Consider the following 18,255-nt stretch of genomic DNA (forward strand, 5'->3'; position numbering starts at 1 on the left):
AAAAGGCACTTCCTCGCAGAACAAATATGAAACACTACATATGCAGTATTTTTAAGCATTGTATTATTTTGCAGATGCAAACAGGCATGTTTCAGGAGGTGCTATGCAGCTTTCCTTTAGTCAACTAACTGTAGACTACTACCCTTTTCACAAAGCAGGTAAGAGTATATGCTGAGTGGTTGTTTTTATCAGTCATATTTGATCAAAATTAGTTCACAGTATGATCCTGAAATAAATGTTTTTTGTACTGTATACAACTTATTAAGCTACTTGCATGTAGTTTAATATAATAGGAAATGGAATGAGGACGCTGCAGATTCAGTATCTTGTGCAAAAAGGTGTATTGCACCTTGCTTTCTGCCTGTTGAAAATATGCTTAGATATGTTTTAAAATTAGTGTTCTGTGCACTTCACTTACATTCTCAGTAGTCTGTAAGATATATTATCTACTGGTTATTGACTGAAATTGTGTGTGTGGGGTGTGTGTGTGTGTGTGTGTGTGTGTGTGTGTGTGTAGTCTTAGCCCTGTAGGATTGCCAAGCAACACCATCAGGGTCTTTGAGTCACAGCTCAAATTCTTACCTCTCAAAGCATATGTTAAAATTTGGGCTGCAGCATTAATCAGTTAATTGAACTGATCAAAGTGGCAGGTCTTGATTAAAATTATAGCATGATTAATGAAGCATTGCTCATACGTCATTTTAAGCCCTTTCAGCTCTCTTCTTGGTTGTGTGCTGCTTCTACCAGAAAATGGAAGATCACCCCAGAACCACCTGTGTTAGTGATGCGGAAGCCTCTGGGAGTGATCTTCCATTTCCACAGGGAGGAGCATCTGGGGGAAGGAGGTGGTAGCTTATGTGGCTTTGAAAAAGAGAGCTAGACAAATGAATGGAGAACACATTTACAGACTGTGAATATTTTTAAATGGCTTTAAACAGTGCTTCTTCTCTAGAAAAATAGGTGTCGGTACTCACCATGAAGTTGCTACAGTAGGTGCCACACTTTTTAACAACAAAAAAGAAGTGCCAGTACTGCATACCCCTGAGTACCACCTGGGGGAAAAGCACATGCTTTAATAAAAGAGTTAAAGGAGTTTTTAAAAATATACTTAATGGCATGTTTCTAAAATTATTTTTAATTTTTGTCCAAATATGTCATACTTACAGATGAGAGCTGCAGCCATTGGATGCATTTTAGCGATGCTACCAAAGCCAGAAGTGGATGGGCAGAAGAATTATTACACGATTTCAAAGGCAATGTTGAATTGCTTAAGCAGGTTATGAAGGATCATAATATAGATTCTCCCAGTAAATCTCCACCCCAGGGGTCTCCACAGCTCATACAAACAGGTACATTATGGCATACATTGTTAACTTATATGAGACGGTTTATATAAAGATATATTACTGAAATCTTTACAATTGATTTCATGGGTATAGGCCCCAGTAGTTTCAGTACATCAGAAGGAATAGTGCACTTGCATTGTGATTAATTCCTTTGGGACTGTAAAATAATTTTTAGAAAGTGATGCTTAGACTCATTTGAGGAAAATAGCTGATTAGATTCCAAAGCCTGCACAGATATGGCAAGTGTGCAACCCCCAAATTACAAGAACAATCATTTATATTTAGCAAATGAATGGGTTTTAATTTTGATACTGTTGATTTTTACTTAACATGCTTCTATTTCATTTATCTTCCACTATTAGGTTATATTTTGACTACCCAATAAAGGTTTTCTAGGTAGTTTACAAAGCAAAAATTACAACCAAAGGCAACAAATAATGCAGCAGTGAGATTTTATAAGTAGTGTTTTAGTACAAAGACAGAGAGAGAGTTAATGCTAAATTTGGTTTTATGCCTTCTGTTTCCTACAGGCAAGGAACAGATACCTAGAGGAATCTCTAAGCCTTCCCCTGTGTCATCACAGCAACCAAAGGATAAACTGATGTCCAGCCCTGTGGTAGTTAGACTTGCAGATATTAATATTTATCAGGTATATTTCAGTACTAATTGCTGATATCAGTTCTTTTGTTCGTTGAAATCTGCAACTATGTTGAAGTTTCCTTGATACGGAAGCTGACTTTAATGAAAGCTGACACAGGCTTTGCCGAGTGGGCATTAAAATGTTTATGTCTTGCAAATATGGGCTTCCAGTTGTGTTAATTTACATGTTTCTCCTAACTCTGGTTCATCCTCACAATCACAGGGTCTTGTAAATTATTTGGGTCCTGTAGAAATGTAGCCGGGAAACATAGCTGGATTTCACACTAAATTTTGTTTGTGAAATTGGCTGGGTATGGTACAAGTTTGTTAAAGGAACCCTTGCTCCTAGATGTTAAGCTGTGCCTCTTCTATTTTAGAAAATATTTACATAGAAAATGCCAGTTCTTTTCTAAGTTTATTCTCCCTTATGTGACATAAATACCCTTTTTAAAAATGTACATATATTGATGAATGGGAATCTGAACCCAGGTCTTCCAGACCCTAGTCCAGCATTATAACACTGGGTAATTTAGGCATTTGTTTGATCACTACAGTACATCAGTGAATATCAAAACTATCACTGATCTCTCCCCCCCCCCCAAGCCTATTGGCAATATTGGGACAAAACAGGCTATATAGTAGGGCAGCTGTAAGAAATTAGCACTCAGAATTTTGAGCATTTTAAGGCTGATAACGTCTGAACTGTTCTTGGTATAAATCCAGATATGTGGAAAAGTAGGATAGGTAACAAAACAATTTACAACCCTGCTCCCAAAGCAGTGAAAATACTTTCAAATGTTCGAATACCAGCACTATGATAAATAGAGAAGTAATTGTTCACATTTGGTACTTCACAAAATCTAAAATATTCTATTGCTAAATGCTGAACTTCCTAATTTCAGGTTTCTACAGCTGACCAGTGTCGTAGTTCTCCTAAAACGCTTATTTCATGCAATAAAAAGTCTTTGTACCTTCCATCAGAAATGCCAGCCATTCATATTGAATTCACTGAGTACTACTATCCGGATGGAAAAGATTTTCCTAGTAAGATGTTTTTAATTTCTTTTTCCTTCTTGTAAAGTGTTACTTTTTTATATAATAGAGCACTGGCCAAGGGCAGTTAGACTATTTTGCAAACTGTTACTCTCCTTTACATCCAAATGGGCTTCATTGTGAAAAATGCGGGGGGAAATAGCCCAATGCTCAGAGTGCTCTTAACTTGGTGTGGTCCTTAAAGGCCCCCCCCCCCCCGTTTTTCCATACCAGTGAAAGCTATGTGTAAGGATGGGAAATGTGTGGCCCTCCAGATATTGGACTCTCAAATCCTATCAGCCCTAGAGTGGTCAGGGATGAAGAGAGAGCTGTAGACCAACATCTGGAGAGCCACAGATTATTCATCCCTCATGTACAGAGGTGTGCTGTGTGCAGATTATGACAATTGGAGATGATACTTCACAGGGATTACTACCCATGCATATTATTTCCAACATATTCTGTATCCAAAACGAGCTTTGCAATGTGTAGAATCAGTCTGTGAGTAAAATGTTATTTAAAAGTTGTATGTAAATAGAACAAGAATGTGTTGCTGAATTCAGCATAAGATTTCTTCAGGCATTCAGGTGACAACAATGGCAGCAGGGGTGAGGCTAATGCTTTCATCCTTATTGCCTCTCTTCACGTATTTACTTTAATACCTGAAGAGGCTACAGTTGTGATTATAGGAGGTTAACAAGTGAGAGGTGAAGCCTGTTACTTTATATGCAAGGGTTATCAGGTTACTGATGGTAGCCTGATAACTTTCAGTAAAGTTGGTACAGTTACAAAGGAAGCTGTTGCAAGCCTAGTGATTCACAGTTAGTTCTGTCAGTTTATATACTGGACAGGAGAATAAAAAAGGTCAAGATTTTGATAGCTCAATTAGAGAACATTATATTGGTGTGTGATTGAGTTTATTCAGTCTTACTCTTCCATGGGACTTAGATGGAACTAGGAGAAGTGCTGTAACTTAGAATTACCTTACTTTTCCTGTGATAAGGCTGTGTCATCATCATCAGTAGCATCATTCTCTCCTGCCCCCCCCCCCAATATATGGGACTGCCAACATGGTGCTATCCAAATTTTTTAGAGTACAGTTGCCATCATCCCTGACCATTGGCCGTGATGGCTGGGGCTGATAGGAGTTGTAGTTCAAACATCTGGAGGGGCACTACATTGGCTACCCACATTGACTATACACTTAGAATGGACTCGGGGACTAAGATATCACCACTGTGTGGCCAAATGAGGCAACTGGGGAAAAGAGGGAGAAAGCATGTACAGGAGAACACCAGTTGTGGAAGTCGAAAAAAAAAGTGGAAAAAAAAATCTCAAAATAACCCATTAAGAACTTGGCATACTCAGTAGCCACAGAATGCAGAGTTCAGAATGCAGTTGTTCAGAAATAGTACTCTGTATACAGCCAGAACATTGGCTTCCAAGATTGGCTTTTCCTATGCCCATAATATTGGATATAGATTTTGTTAATGCTCTCAGCCAGTTGTTAGAGAGAATGATGCTACTTCTAAAAACGTTTTTAAGATAATAATTTTGTTTTTATTCCTTTAGTTCCAAGTCCAAACCTTTACATTCAGCTAAATGCTCTGCAATTCACACTGGATGAGAGGAGTGTTCTTTGGCTTAACCAGTTTGTGTTGGACTTGAAACAAAGTCTCAGCCAATTCATGGCCATATACAAGTTAAATGACAATTCAAAACCGGAAGAACATGTTGACGTTCGAGTTGATGGGTTAATGATAAAGGTAATGTTGTCAAAGATACAGCACAACATTGCTCAGTGTTGAATTCCTGCCATGAATGATGCATGGGAGCGGCCACTTTAGAGAGAAAATATGTATTGTCCAATAAAGGGCAACTTGTGAAATGCAAACCACACATGATATAAAAGGGGTAAGTTGTTGTTGGAGATTGAGGCTTCACTTACTTTAAAAGTTAATTTCTAGCTCATTTGGCTGAAAAAAATTAATTGGAGCAGGTTTTCAGAAGCATTTCCCAGTGTAAGATTAGATACCACACAACTTTCCTAACTCTGTAATCATATAAGGGAAAGAGAGTATGGGGTAATACAGGTAGGTAGCCATGTTGGTCTGCTGTAGTTGAAACAAAATAAAAAAATTCCTTCCAGTAGCACCTTAGAGACCAACTAAGTTTGTTATTGGTATGAGCTTTCTTGTGCATGCACACTTCTTCAGATACACTGAAACAGAAGTCACCAGACCCTTATATATAGTGAGAAGGTGGGGAGGGGTATTACCCTTCTGAGTAATAGTCTAGTAAACAAAGTTAAAGAGGAATAAACTCTGTGTAGTAGACAATTTAGACCTGAAAAGTATTTTAGTAACTTACAGTGTCCTAATTTAGCACATACGCAAGTGGAAAACGGCCCAGAATGGAATATATAATCCATTTAAATAATGGAATATATAACCTGCCAACTATAAGCAAAACCACTTGACATCTGATAAAGAAGATTCTAGTCCACAAAAGCCTTAACCACAATAAATCTGTTCATTTTTAAGGTGTCAGAAAACACCCTTTTGTATTTTTATTTGCTATGCATATTTATCCTCCTATTTAGTTTTTATTAAGATAGCTTTTTATACTTTGTGGAATTATACCACTAAGGACATCAGCCTTTGTGCTACCCACATACAGCAATCCCACAAATTATGTGGGGGTTATGTTTCAGGGATTGTGCGTAAAGCCAAAATTGTGTTTGGTCAAAACCCCATGGGTTCTATGGTGGGTGGGATACCCCATGTCATTTTTAATGGAATCTGCCCCTTTCTGCCTCTTTTTAATTATTTTTAATTTTTTGCCACATGTGTAAAGCACAAGTTGAATGCACTTAAGTTGTGGGCTTACTATATCCCTTCACTCTACTTTTAGCTTATGTAGTCACCCCAGTGTCACTTCAGCTCCAGCTTGAAGTAGCCAAGAATGTAGCAGTCAGACACTCAACCTCACTCCAATTTCTCAGCAGTTCCAGTGGAATTGCAACCTGAATTTTGGGAAGCTATGATTCCTCAGAATTTTTATGTACTTTGATCAGTAGTGTAGGCACTCCCTGCGGTAGATCACGTTTCTTTCTCGCATATATTCCTGTAGTTTGAGAAACACTTTTTCAAAAAATTCTGCACTTGAATCACTTCTGATTTTTAAATTAATATTTATGCTTTTTGTTGCAGTTCATCATACCTTCTGAAAGGAAACGAAACCATAAGGATGATCCACATGCAATTTCTATTCAGAGTTCTGAAATGATTTGTACAAACACAAGGCACTCACCAAACTGTAGGCACTCCGATTTGGAAGCAGTGTTCCAAAACTTCAAAGACTGTGAATTTTTCAGTAGAAAATTCACAGGCTTTCCAAAATCCCCTGACTGTTTTAATCTTCTGCATCCAATTTTCCAGCGACATGCCCATGAACAAGATACTAAGATGCATGATGTCTATAAAGGTTTTATCACTCCCCAGCTGAATAAATCTGCACTTAAAACATCTGCTGCTTCTGATGTCTGGGCAATTCATTTTTCCCAATTTTGGATGGACTTTGAAGGAATGAAGAGTGGAAAAGGACGGCCAGTGAGCTTTGTGGAGTCATTTCCACTTACACTCTGGGTTTGTCAGCCCACAAGATTTGAGCAATTGCATAAAGAGCCCTCTTATCAGAAACCCCACACCTCAAAACCTGACTCTAGTGACCTTGCAAACCGACTGCAGCGCAAAAAGCTTCTGAAAGAGTATTACAGCACTGAGACTGCAGCCTTGGCCAACGGTATTGAAAACCTGTGCACTATGAGATCCCAATCTACACATTTTATATCTGACGCTGATATTCATGTTCTTGTTCATGTCCAAAAACATGTGAGCATGCAAATCAATCATTACCAGTATCTTTTCTTACTCTACCTCCAAGAATCTCTTGTGTTGCTCCTGGATAACTTAAGAAAAGATGTAGAGACTGTGACAGGCAAACCTGCAAAACAGGCAGATGTCTGCATTGGGATCTTACTGAAAAGTGCAGACATAGCTCTGTTGCTTCATCCACTGATGCAAGGAAGCACCTGCAAGTCTCCTGTTTTAAAAGGAGAAAGTCCAGTGGCATCAGACCTTTCACCCCTGGAGAACGGAGAAGCTTATGCATCGGAGAGCAAGCTAGTTCCTACTAATACTGCACAGATAAGCAGTTCAGATATGAATGCTGTAACTGACAGTAGGTCTGTGAATGCTGATTTTAGCAAAGCCATTCTGACAGACCCTCTTTTCAAATCAGATAGTGATTCGCGAAGGGGAAGTACATTCTCTGATGATGCCTCAGAAAAACTCTGGGGGAAAATAAATGAAGAAAATAGTGGGCTTTTCAGTCGAAGTGATTCAGAAGAGATTTGTGAGTCACTCAGTGACAAGAGTAATACATATCCCAGGGATTTGGTTAATGTTTTGAATTGCAGAGAAGATTCTCTTGAGATGTTGATGGAGAAGGAGGATGACAAAAGTGTGTTTTCAAATAAGGAAAGTGGAGCAGGAGGTTCACCTCTTAAAGTCAGAGACTTCGAATCTGATGCTGCTTGGCAGTCTGAAGAGCTTGAAAGTGACAAAGAAAAGTTGGCTACAACCAAAACGCTTGCATTTCAGTCTTCATTAAGGTATAGAGAACTTCTAGAAAATTAACTTTGTTTAGATTCAGTAAAGTGGGGGGCCCATGCGGATAACCATATATTGAGACTTAAGGCTACTCTAACATGTTACCATCATTAGGAAGTTGGCAATGGGATTTCTATGGTAGCTTCTTCTGTGATAGCGGTACTGTGCAAGTGCCAGCTGCTGCCAGGAGAAATAAATGGGAGGCATGGCTTCAGTGAATAAGATAGTGAACCAAGTAATGCACAGTATGGGAGGAGAGAAAACGCAAACCTTGAGGGAGGTGGAAAGGCAGGATGGAATCTGAAAGGGGTTCCTGGTATTAGAGAAAGGGTTAGACATAAGCATATTTAGAAAAGGTTTAGAAGGCCTATACACCTAACAAATATATGCCCTGTGGCTGTGGCAGCAAAATATTTCATAGATGCTGGTGGCTATGCACATTGTGCAGCCTTCCCAGAACAGTTGCTCTAGGAAACTTAGGAACATAGGAAGCTGCCTTTTACTGAGTCTCAGACCATTAGACCATCTAGCTCAGTATGATCTTCACTGCCTAGCAGTGGTTCTCCAGAGGTTCAGGCAGGAGTTGTTGCGCCCCCCCCCACCGCCAACCTGCAAAGTAGGTGTTGTGCCATTGCAATTGCCCTGTGCCATTTTGGAACGCTTTTCCTTTCTTGCTGCTAAATTGCCAATTGCTCAATTTGTTTGTTTGTTTGTTTGTTTTTAATTAAACAAATCTGTTTTTGACAGAAGTCAGAGCAGAATAATTTTTTGTACCGGATTTAATTATTGACTTGTAGAAATACAAAATTCTCACCAACATTTGCCTTAATTTAATGGTTTGGAACATTTTTATTTTCTTTGTTTTTTTAGTTTTTTACCTTAATAATTTCCTAATATCTTTATATTAAAAAGTGGAAAGCCTAAGGAACGCTGCCAGTCCAATCTCCCTGCATTCTCTGTTTCTTATAAGAACATGAAGAAAAGTCCATCACAAGCCTCTTTGGATACCATGTCTATTGATAGCATGTTGTTGGAGGAACAGTATTTAGAGAGTGATGGAAGTGATAGCCACAGCTTTTTGGAGAAAGGTAAGTAAATGTCCAGTTTTTGGAGTTTAAAGTGATAGTGAATCAAATAATCTTCTGAGTTTTGCTCCTTGATTCTACTAGTGCTTAGTACTAGTTTTAGATTGTATGTCGAAAAAGAGAGAAAGATCTTATTTACATTTGTATATCTCAGAGGTATCGTTTTCAACCTCTTGTGAAACTGCCATTGTTGTGAAAATACTGTACATTACAGGCTGAGTCCATTGATTTGTAGGGTTGGTTTACCATATGGCTAATGAGTTTCCACTTGACATTAGTGCCAGCATATCTAATTCCAGCCAAGCAGACTGGATCCTTAGAGTATTCCTCATAGATAATTGTTAATTATGACTAAATGCTGTTGGTGATTGCATGACTAATTTTTCCTTATATAAATGAGGTATTTTATTATGAAGGACAGAGTTTGGCTTGATATTCAGTATATATTAGTTTTATTGAATTTACTTTGCCATGTATATGTTTAATTATTATGAAAAATTCATTTTAGAGAAATGTATAGATTAAAGTGTAAGCAAGATTTCAAAAATTAGCTTTCTGAGTATTTTTCTGCTGGAGACAGTACCTTATTTCAATTTTATTGATTTCAGCAATTTGTATACTGCTTAATTAGACATTTCTAAATGGTATACAAGAGACTCAATACAATAAGATTAAAAATGAATTAAAACTATAAAATCAGAATTTAGTTAAAAAGCCTGTTGGATAAAAAAATTCCTGGGTGTTCCTAAGTGATGCACTTTGTGTGTTGCCTCATTGCATAACTAAGTTGGGTTCATTAATTTTAGTTCTACTCTGAGTAAAATTAGGTGGCTGCCACCCTGTGTTTGAGAGCTGCTTCCTGCAGTCTAAGATAAAAGACTATTCAAACGCTGGGTGAATTGCTTAAGTTGTGCGGTATTTTTGGAAGAGGCTGTAGGTAGATAATGGTTAGATGAACTGAATTTGAGCTGGTCAGTATGCCACATCCATAAAAGCTAGATAGCGTACACAGCAGTATGTGTGTATCTTTAAATCCCCTTTTAAAATTTAGAAACCTAGTGACAACTGCATGAAGTATCTTTATAAAAATGTACAGCAAATGTAAACACATCTGTCTTTTTATGAATATATAAGCTATCTTGTCAAATAAACCATTGGAAAACACTCCTGATGAAAACACAGTGATGGAAAACTATGGCGGATCATCTCCGGATGTCCTCAGCGCAGCTTCAGAGAGTGCTCAAGATGCTAGCGAAGAAGAAATGGTAATGGTCTCCCAATAAGGAGGATGTCTTCATAACGTTTCTACTGGATGGGGTTGTTTGAGCAGATCTTTGGTCATGAGAATTGAAGCGTTGCTGTTTTGAAAATAGTGGGATGGTGGGGAAAGTATGCAAATGAGGGTGGCACAGCCTGGACAAAAAAAAATGGTCCTCAGTGAAATAGGGGAGAAGGCTACAAAGTTCACTCTGCTTTAGCAACTACATAAAAAGAAAGTACAGTTGTACCTTGGTAGTCGAACAGAATCCGTTCTGGAAGTCTGTTTGACTTCCAAAACGGAAGCTCCTGCAGCCAATCAGATGCTGCAGAAGCCCTGTTGGACATTTGGCTTCCAAAAATAGTTCACAAACTGGAACAGTCACTTCCGTGTTTGCGGCGTTCAGGAGCCAAAATGTATGACAATGAAGCTGTTTGAAAACCAAGGTACAACTGTATATGTTGAATAATGTTTCCCCTAGCAATTTTGGAATTAGCAGACAGCCATGGAATCATACAAAAGGTTATGTAACTTTAACCTTTTGTGGCAGCCTCTTTAGTTTAACTACAGTGGTGCCCCGCAAGACGAATGCCTCGCAAGACGAAAAACTCGCTAGACGAAAGGGTTTTGCGGTTTTTGAGCTGCTTCGCAAGACGAATTTCCCTATGGGCTTGCTTCGCAAGACGAAAACGTCTTGCAAGTTTGTTTCCTTTTTCTTAACACCGTTAATACAGTTGCGACTTGACTTCGAGGAGCAACTCATAGAACGCGGTGTGGTAGCCTTTTTTGAGGTTTTTGGTGATTTTTGAAGCTTTTCCAAAACTTTTCCGACACCGTGCTTCGCTAGACGAAAAATTCACTAGACAAAAAAACTCACGGAACAAATTAATTTCGTCTTGCGAGGCACCACTGTACTCTATAGAGGGGCCAGTATTTCCTTAAAAAGTGAGAATGGGGCTTGTGGATTTAATTATCTACACCCCCCCGAACAGTGCTTAGAGTAGGAAAATTCAATTGATATATTTATTTCTCATTATGCATAAATCATAAGCTTATGAACTAGCATAAGGTGAACAAATTGCTCCATATGTTTGAAAGCAAATAAATATATGAAGTCCTTCTTCTGCATGGATCTCATGAATGTGAATGGGCTTTTTGATGAGCTGCTGCCAAAATAGAGCTTCTGTGGGTTACATTCACAATTATTCTGCTCTAATTATTTATTTTAAAACTCGTTCCCCTGCAAAATGCTCAGAGCCACCCACAATAAAATGGCAATGGTATTTCCTTTGAAAAGTGTTTAGAAACTCATTCTGGTTGAGAATACAGGTATCTGACTGGAGCCAGATAGCAGAGCAGGTGGTGCCCTTATTACAATTGCACTGACATCCCATTAGAGTTCATGCCAGTTCAAAGTGCTGGTTATGATCAAGGTATTTGAAGGATTGTCTTATTCCAGTATAAACCAACCTGTACATTAAGATCTGTGTGAGACCCTTTCAGTGATCCACCATCTGAGAGAGAGCCTTCTTAGTACTGTGCCCATGCTCCAAAGCATTCTTCCTAAAGAAAGCTGTCTGTTCCCTTCTTGGGCCTTCCATTGGCATGCAAAGACCTTTTTGTTTCAGAGGCCTACTGAGCTGATTATGTTATTTGTCCTGCAAAATACATGTTTTATTAGCTCGTGGCTCTTTAGCTTCTCTTCTGTATTTTGACATGTGTGCTATTTCATTGTTTTATCTGTAATGTTGTGAGCTGCCTTGAGTATATCGTATGGAAAGGGAGGATATAAATTTCCCAAATTAACTAAAAATAATCTATCAGCCCAAATATTCAGTCAGCATCCCTGAAATAAAACAACTGAAATTCATCCAAGCAACTATGACTAACAGATGTATCAGATATCACTAACACACAATAGCTATGTTCAACTTGGAGCAGATGTAAGTAGTTTTATACTCAGTGCTATGAGTCAAAAGTTCCCAATGGGTTACAGAACCTACTCTAACTGAAATTGGTTTTTATTTCCCTTCTGTTACTTTGACTATGTGATTCTTTGATTCTGCACATTTTTCGGGGTGGGGTGGGGAGGTCAACATAATATGAGCTTTCCCAGATGAGTTACTAATTGTATTTTCATTTTGTTGACAGATGTCTGTTGTGGTTTTTAAAATATTTGGTGTTAATGGTGAAATTGACATCAGAGGTAATGACACAGATGTATGCCTTCAGGTAAACCAGGTTGTACCAAATCAGTTGGGCAATATCAGTGTTCGGCATTACCTTTGCAACCGAACAGCAGGTAAGAACTAATTTAATATAAAAAGGCATTTCTGGTGCTTTCACACTAGTGAAAATGTATAAGGATTCTGTTTTGTTGGTTTTAAGTATGTTATGAAATAGCCTACAGATTTGGACAACTAAAGACTTTAAAGGGGCTTGAAAACTGTTTGCCTTTAGTGGATTTGTAGGTGTTTCTGTGTACTCTTCTGGAATTATCTGAAGAAAGGCCAGAACCTAGATTCCCCCCCTCCCCCCCTCAGACTTCTCCACCTGCATTAAATGATTATCTGTATTCAGTTAGGTACTAGCATACAGTTGAATCCCATGTGGAGCAAATGGGACTATCACCCATGCAATGGCACTTCAGCTTCCCGTACCTTACCGTCTTTCACATGCCCCCTAAATCTACTTTGAAGTGTTCTGTACCTCTGCAGAGCAGATTTCGAAGGCATGCAGTGGGGCTGCAGGGGATAGAGAAAGTCTCGATCAGCAAGAATAAGTATTCCATTCATTCATGGACAGCATTGGATACAGCCCATAGATTATTCTACAGGATTTATTTTATACTTTGTTGCGTATTCAGTACATCTGAAATATCATTAAAAGGAAGAAATGCTATGCTGTGAAATTAATTTGTAAAATAGGCATTTGAGGGGAAATTATGAATACTTCCTTTATCTGATTATACTCCCTTTGAATATAAAGATTATGGAAGCAGTTTCCATCCTTTTATAGATTTTTAAATCAAAATACCTAATGCAACTTAGCTGTCTAGTAGATGACATAGCCCCATTATATTTTGTGTTGATTCAAAATAGTCAGTGTTTACATCATGTTGGAGGATAGACTATAAACAAGAGACATTTAATGTCATGTAAAACTGGTTTACCTGATTCTGTACTGGTTTTATAACAGGTTCAGATCCTAAGACTGTGACTGGGCCAGTTAAATCAACTCCTGAAATCAGACTGAGATGGGAAAGTGGACCCAGTGCTATAATACATTCATTGCTATCAGAAAAAAATGGGTTTCTACAATGTCATGTGGAAGGCTTGAGTGCTGATTTCCTAATGTCTTCACTTATGAACATTCAACGTTTTTTGGAAGATGAAATGGTTGCAGAAGTGATGCCTATGAATATAAAAATTTCTAATACAAGGATCAACTTAAAAGTATGTAATTTTTGGAGTGAGATTGATGTCAGTTCAGAGTAAATATTGATAATTCGGGATTGAGGGAAAGCATTGCTTAAAAAAAAAAAAGCTTAAATTAACAGCTCCTGTTAGGTACTAGTCAATAGTTTTAAAGTCATTAAATGATGTGATGTTTTCAAGCAAGCACTATTGAATAAAATTTGGCTTCATAGCTATCCTAACATAAGTGCTGTATATTGTCTTCAGCTAAACTGCAAGATTAGATGAAGTAAAATTCAATGTTCTGCCTTGTTTTAGAGATATTTAGTTGGATGTTTGGAAGCATATTCTCATGAACTCTTTGCAGTATAAAGAGTCTCAGAGTTCATCTGTCAGAAACTTGCCTGTGAAAGAGGAGAGTTGGGCATGCAGAAGCAGCCATTCCTCAGAGGCAAGCAAAGTCTCTGTCTCTCTCTGCTTGATGCTTTTGGGAGTTCTGCCATTGACTCAAATATCACAGAGAACTTTACAGTCTGCTTGAATTTAATGTGATATATTTTAAAAAATATGCTCGTATCGCTTATATTTTCTAGGATGACAGCCCACGTGACAGTCTAACTGCTCCTGAACCAGCCCCTGTAACGCTGAATATTGACCTCCTTATGGTGGAGAGGAAAGATGACGGTTCATTTTGCATCAGAGGTCTGCCTGCCTGCCTTTATTTTACCAAATTATTATTTTTAGTGTTTGGAAATATTTGTATTGAAAGTGGGATAAAACTCATAAGAAAATAGAAATAAATATTATAGTCTAATACCGTCATGGGGAAAAATCATGTGTTGCACAATCTATTCCAAGCCTCTATCATTTGTGATGTTGTTGGCATCTGAGAGACAATGGAGTGCACGTCCAGGGGTGAAGTCAAAGCGTTGCGTTAGCAACACTGAAGTGACCTCCCTGGGGCACAAGCCTCGGCAGTGTGTCTGGAGGTCCTGGGCTGCCCAGACAAGAAGACCCCCTTCTCAGCCTCGCTGATGGTGGTCCAAAGGAAAGCAGAGCAATATGTTGGCACCAGCTTGGTTGCTGGAGTTGCTGGAAGGAGGCGTAAAAGGTGTCATCCAATCAACTTGGGGACTCCACTCTGGATTTGTGTAGGGTTTACTCCTTAGCCCTTTATTCTCCTGAAGGTATCCCGTAAGGCAGCGAAGGTTTAGATCAGAGTTTTCTTTCTCCTGGATGTGCCACCTTCCCAGGTTGACAAGGCCCACCTGCCCCTCCCATTTGGGCTATATAAGGGGGGGCGGGAATGCAGGTAGTTCAATAAAACATTTAAACTATGGAGAATGCTAAAATACTAAACTGTAAGTTCAACTGTTTAATGTTGAAGAACATCTGATTTTCCCAATTCATGGAATGAGGCAAGGATGATATTTATTCATAACAAAAATAAACATAATTTTTTATCATATAGATTGATATCATTGGTGAATCATGACTAAGTTTTTGCACTAATAGATTGAACCATATAGGTCAAGATCAGACAAGCTTTATTAGTGGGTGAACAATCTTCAACAGCACAAGGAGGGTATTGAATTTCTTAAATTATTACCCTGTTGTTGCTGCTTGCCTGATCACCATAAATATCAAATGCAGAATTTAATAGCTTTTGTAATTTTGGACACTGAAATAGCATTAAATCAAACAGAAAGAAACTTTTAAATTAAGACTTTGGAAAATGCAACATAGGTGTAGTTTTCACTACAGGTGATATTAGCAGCCTCATTTAAATTTATAAAGGATTTAAGTTGAAGATGCAAAAGACTAGCTTGAAACTAACATATGAAAGGATAACTAGTTAAGCTTCCAAATATATCTCGAATGTCCGTTTGTAACAAGAGGGCCACATAATTTGGAAATGTATTCCTAGCCCCTATATGGCTCAGAACTCTTAAGAAGTTGCTGATACTTAAGTGTCAAAGGATTAATTTAAATTCTGATATTTGATTTGGGAGTATGACATGTAAAGACATAAATCTGTATTTAGCAAACTAACAGGAAGAAGTAAATGGTAAATCAAAGATGTGAACACTGACTCATTTCACTATCAATAATATTATGTGTTGGATGCAGCGAGATACTAAGGCAAAGGTTGTCTTGAGTAGTAAGAGTTATAATTTGCTTCATAAACAATAGAACTCCCTCCAATCCAGATATTTTAGAAAGTAAAAAATGAATCCCCCAAAAGACTGATGGGGTAAACTGGTTAGCTACATCTATTCACACAACTGTAATATCGTAATAACCACTAGACCAGTCTAGCTTATCCTTTTAAGGGTATCTGGTGGCTACACACGTGCCATTAGAAGTCTAGTCTTATAAAGGCACCTCAGTTTAAGATGTCTGCAGAGATATAGTTATGTGAAGGTGTGATTGTACAAGGATGCACTTTTTGAAGGATTAGTTATTTACGAAAGCTTATGCTATACAGCTTAGTTTCATAGTACTTGATACTTTTTAGCTGTAGATCATTAACTATTTAATTTTTTTTATATTGACACTGTACAATTCAAGTTACTGAAATAAATTGCTGTTGAGATACAATCATTGGATGCTATCAAGTGATTTCACTCTTTCTACTCAGTATGACTGATATTGCTATTTACTTATATTCTGCCTTTTTCCTGATTCAAGGCAACTTACAGATAAGAATAAGAACTGCTAAAACACAGAGAAAACAATGATGAAATAACAATTAAACACTGATTGACTTAAAATTATATACATATATAAAATCTATTGAAATCATACCAATAATTACAATAAAAACCAGCATGGCACCAGCCTTTTAAGAGCAGCCAGTTTCCAAATGCCTGTTGGGGAAAAAACCTCTTCGTTAGCCAGCGGTCCCTCGGCGGGGGAAGGACCTCAAAACCTGGGCTGGAATGCAACGAGGGAATGCAAGTCTTTCAGATAGCTTGGACGTAAGCTGTGTAGGGCTTTATAAGTCATAAGCAGCACTTTGATTTGTACCCAGAAATAGACTGCTAGTAGTGGAGCTGTTACTGTTGGGTATCACCCATTTTAATTATTATTTATTTTTAACAGATAACCGAACACCTAGCAGTGATGTTCCAAAGACTAAGACAAGTAATGATACAAGAGAACAAACTGCTGAAGTTGATGCGCACAAAAAACAGAATTGTCTGTCTCAAGCTACACAAACATCTCCAGAAATTAGCAGGTCTCTTAAACCTTTTAGGAATTTATCTGATTCGATCAAGGAGCAGGTAACCATAAATCTACAGAACATTTCATTTTGCAGTTCTCTTGACAAAAATTGTATGTTTTAACATGATTTTTTCCTTCTGCTCTAGGCCATTCCTTTTCAAACTATTCCCCCATCAAAATGAACTTTACAAATACTTTAACTAATACCTTTGGTTCAAACTCATGGAAATTTGTTCTTGTTTTTTGTTAAGAAAGCATTATTTGGGGGGAAATTGTTAAGAGGAGTCTATATAACACTTACTAAATTCTTAATTTCTACTTTATTATTCCAGCTGATTGAAGAAAATGAATGTCTTAAACAAGAACTAGCCAAAGCTAAGACAGCTCTTGCTGAAGCTCACTTGGAAAAAGACACCCTGCTTCATCAAATGAAAATGATGAATACTGAAAATAAATGACAGAAGACTCTATAATGTTGCACTGGAACAAAAAGGGATACATTTTAGACTGTTTTTGTAACCTGAGCCCTGAACAAAATTTCTGCAGAATAATCAGTTCTGTCAACATCTTCAAGGAATTAGGATGTGCTTCTCTTTAGCCTGAATTTAAGATGCAGTGATGCAGGGAAAATCAATTTCTATTATATGTTACTAATTTGTTTAATAGGTGGTGGCATGAATAAAATGTACCATGTGTCATTGTTAGGCTATCTTCATTTGTGAAGATAAAGTTCTGTTATTGGTAGAAGAAAAGTACTATTCAAGGGAGATTAAATTTGCACTATTAACTGTAGGTGGGCACAACATGGTCCATCGTAGCTAACTAATACTGAAGTAATCATCCAGAGACTGGGCCTAACACCAACAGAACTTGCCTGGGACTGTGCACCCCCTTTATGCCTACATTATCAGCTGTGTTAATGTGTTGAAACCACTCTTGGAAAGGTGTGACCCAAGAAAATGAGGAAACACTCCAACTGTGCTGGAACCATGCTAATGTTTGGTTTCTTTTTATCCAGTATTTGTGACCATTATACAGTGAAGAATATTGGAGTGGTGCTTGGTCAGCTGATCTGTCACTAATTAATGATTAGACCAGGGCTCTTCAGAGATGATCACTGGTCATTTGTAGGAACATTCCTTACTTAAACCTTTTAACAGATTGGGGTTTTTTTTGTAAAAATGTAATCTAACTGTATATTAATGCACTTGGGAGGGGGAAAATCGAATAACTGCCCTCTTGGACTTGTGAAATTCCATTAAAAATGTAAAACTGCATTATAAACTATGGGCTACTTGTAAAAATTTAAATTCTAGTTTTCAGCTGAAAACTGCTGCAAATATATAAATAAAAAGCACAGATTTGTGCAGGAGGTTCTAAGTTTTTAAAATAATGAAGACTACGCCCAATAGGAAAATTCACTTTGGATAGACCTTTCTGAATCATTTTGTTGAAAACATTGTCTGGTATTTGTTTCGTCTGAATTATACAATGTTTTACGGAATTGGGAAATACCTTGTTTTTAAAAGTGCAAACCAGAGTCCCAATATCTACAGTTCTGTGGTTGGAGTTTTATGT

General features: G+C 37.8%; 1 protein-coding gene across 2 annotated transcripts in view; it reads left to right on the plus strand.

Moving 5' to 3' along the window:
• Positions 1-18,044, plus strand: part of BLTP3B (bridge-like lipid transfer protein family member 3B) — a 33,234-nt gene extending 15,190 nt beyond the window's left edge. Inside the window, exons 9-21 of one of the 2 annotated variants that reach the window (XM_081022461.1) lie at positions 75-158; positions 1,167-1,349; positions 1,877-1,995; positions 2,888-3,029; positions 4,590-4,783; positions 6,230-7,692; positions 8,603-8,778; positions 9,910-10,040; positions 12,185-12,335; positions 13,232-13,488; positions 14,043-14,151; positions 16,555-16,736; positions 17,010-18,044. In XM_081022461.1, the coding sequence (XP_080878587.1) occupies positions 75-158; positions 1,167-1,349; positions 1,877-1,995; positions 2,888-3,029; positions 4,590-4,783; positions 6,230-7,692; positions 8,603-8,778; positions 9,910-10,040; positions 12,185-12,335; positions 13,232-13,488; positions 14,043-14,151; positions 16,555-16,736; positions 17,010-17,135 (3,317 nt within the window). In that variant the 3' untranslated portion in view covers positions 17,136-18,044. Of the gene's footprint in view, positions 1-74; positions 159-1,166; positions 1,350-1,876; positions 1,996-2,887; positions 3,030-4,589; positions 4,784-6,229; positions 7,693-8,602; positions 8,779-9,909; positions 10,041-12,184; positions 12,336-13,231; positions 13,489-14,042; positions 14,152-16,554; positions 16,737-17,009 lie in introns of those variants that run through there. The other variant, XM_081022462.1, reaches the window with a different exon arrangement.
• Positions 18,045-18,255: the final 211 nt, after the last annotated feature.

The sequence above is a fragment of the Podarcis pityusensis genome (assembly GCF_964106645.2).
Source record: "Podarcis pityusensis genome assembly, chromosome: 10".
NCBI classification, from domain to species: domain Eukaryota; kingdom Metazoa; phylum Chordata; class Lepidosauria; order Squamata; family Lacertidae; genus Podarcis; species Podarcis pityusensis.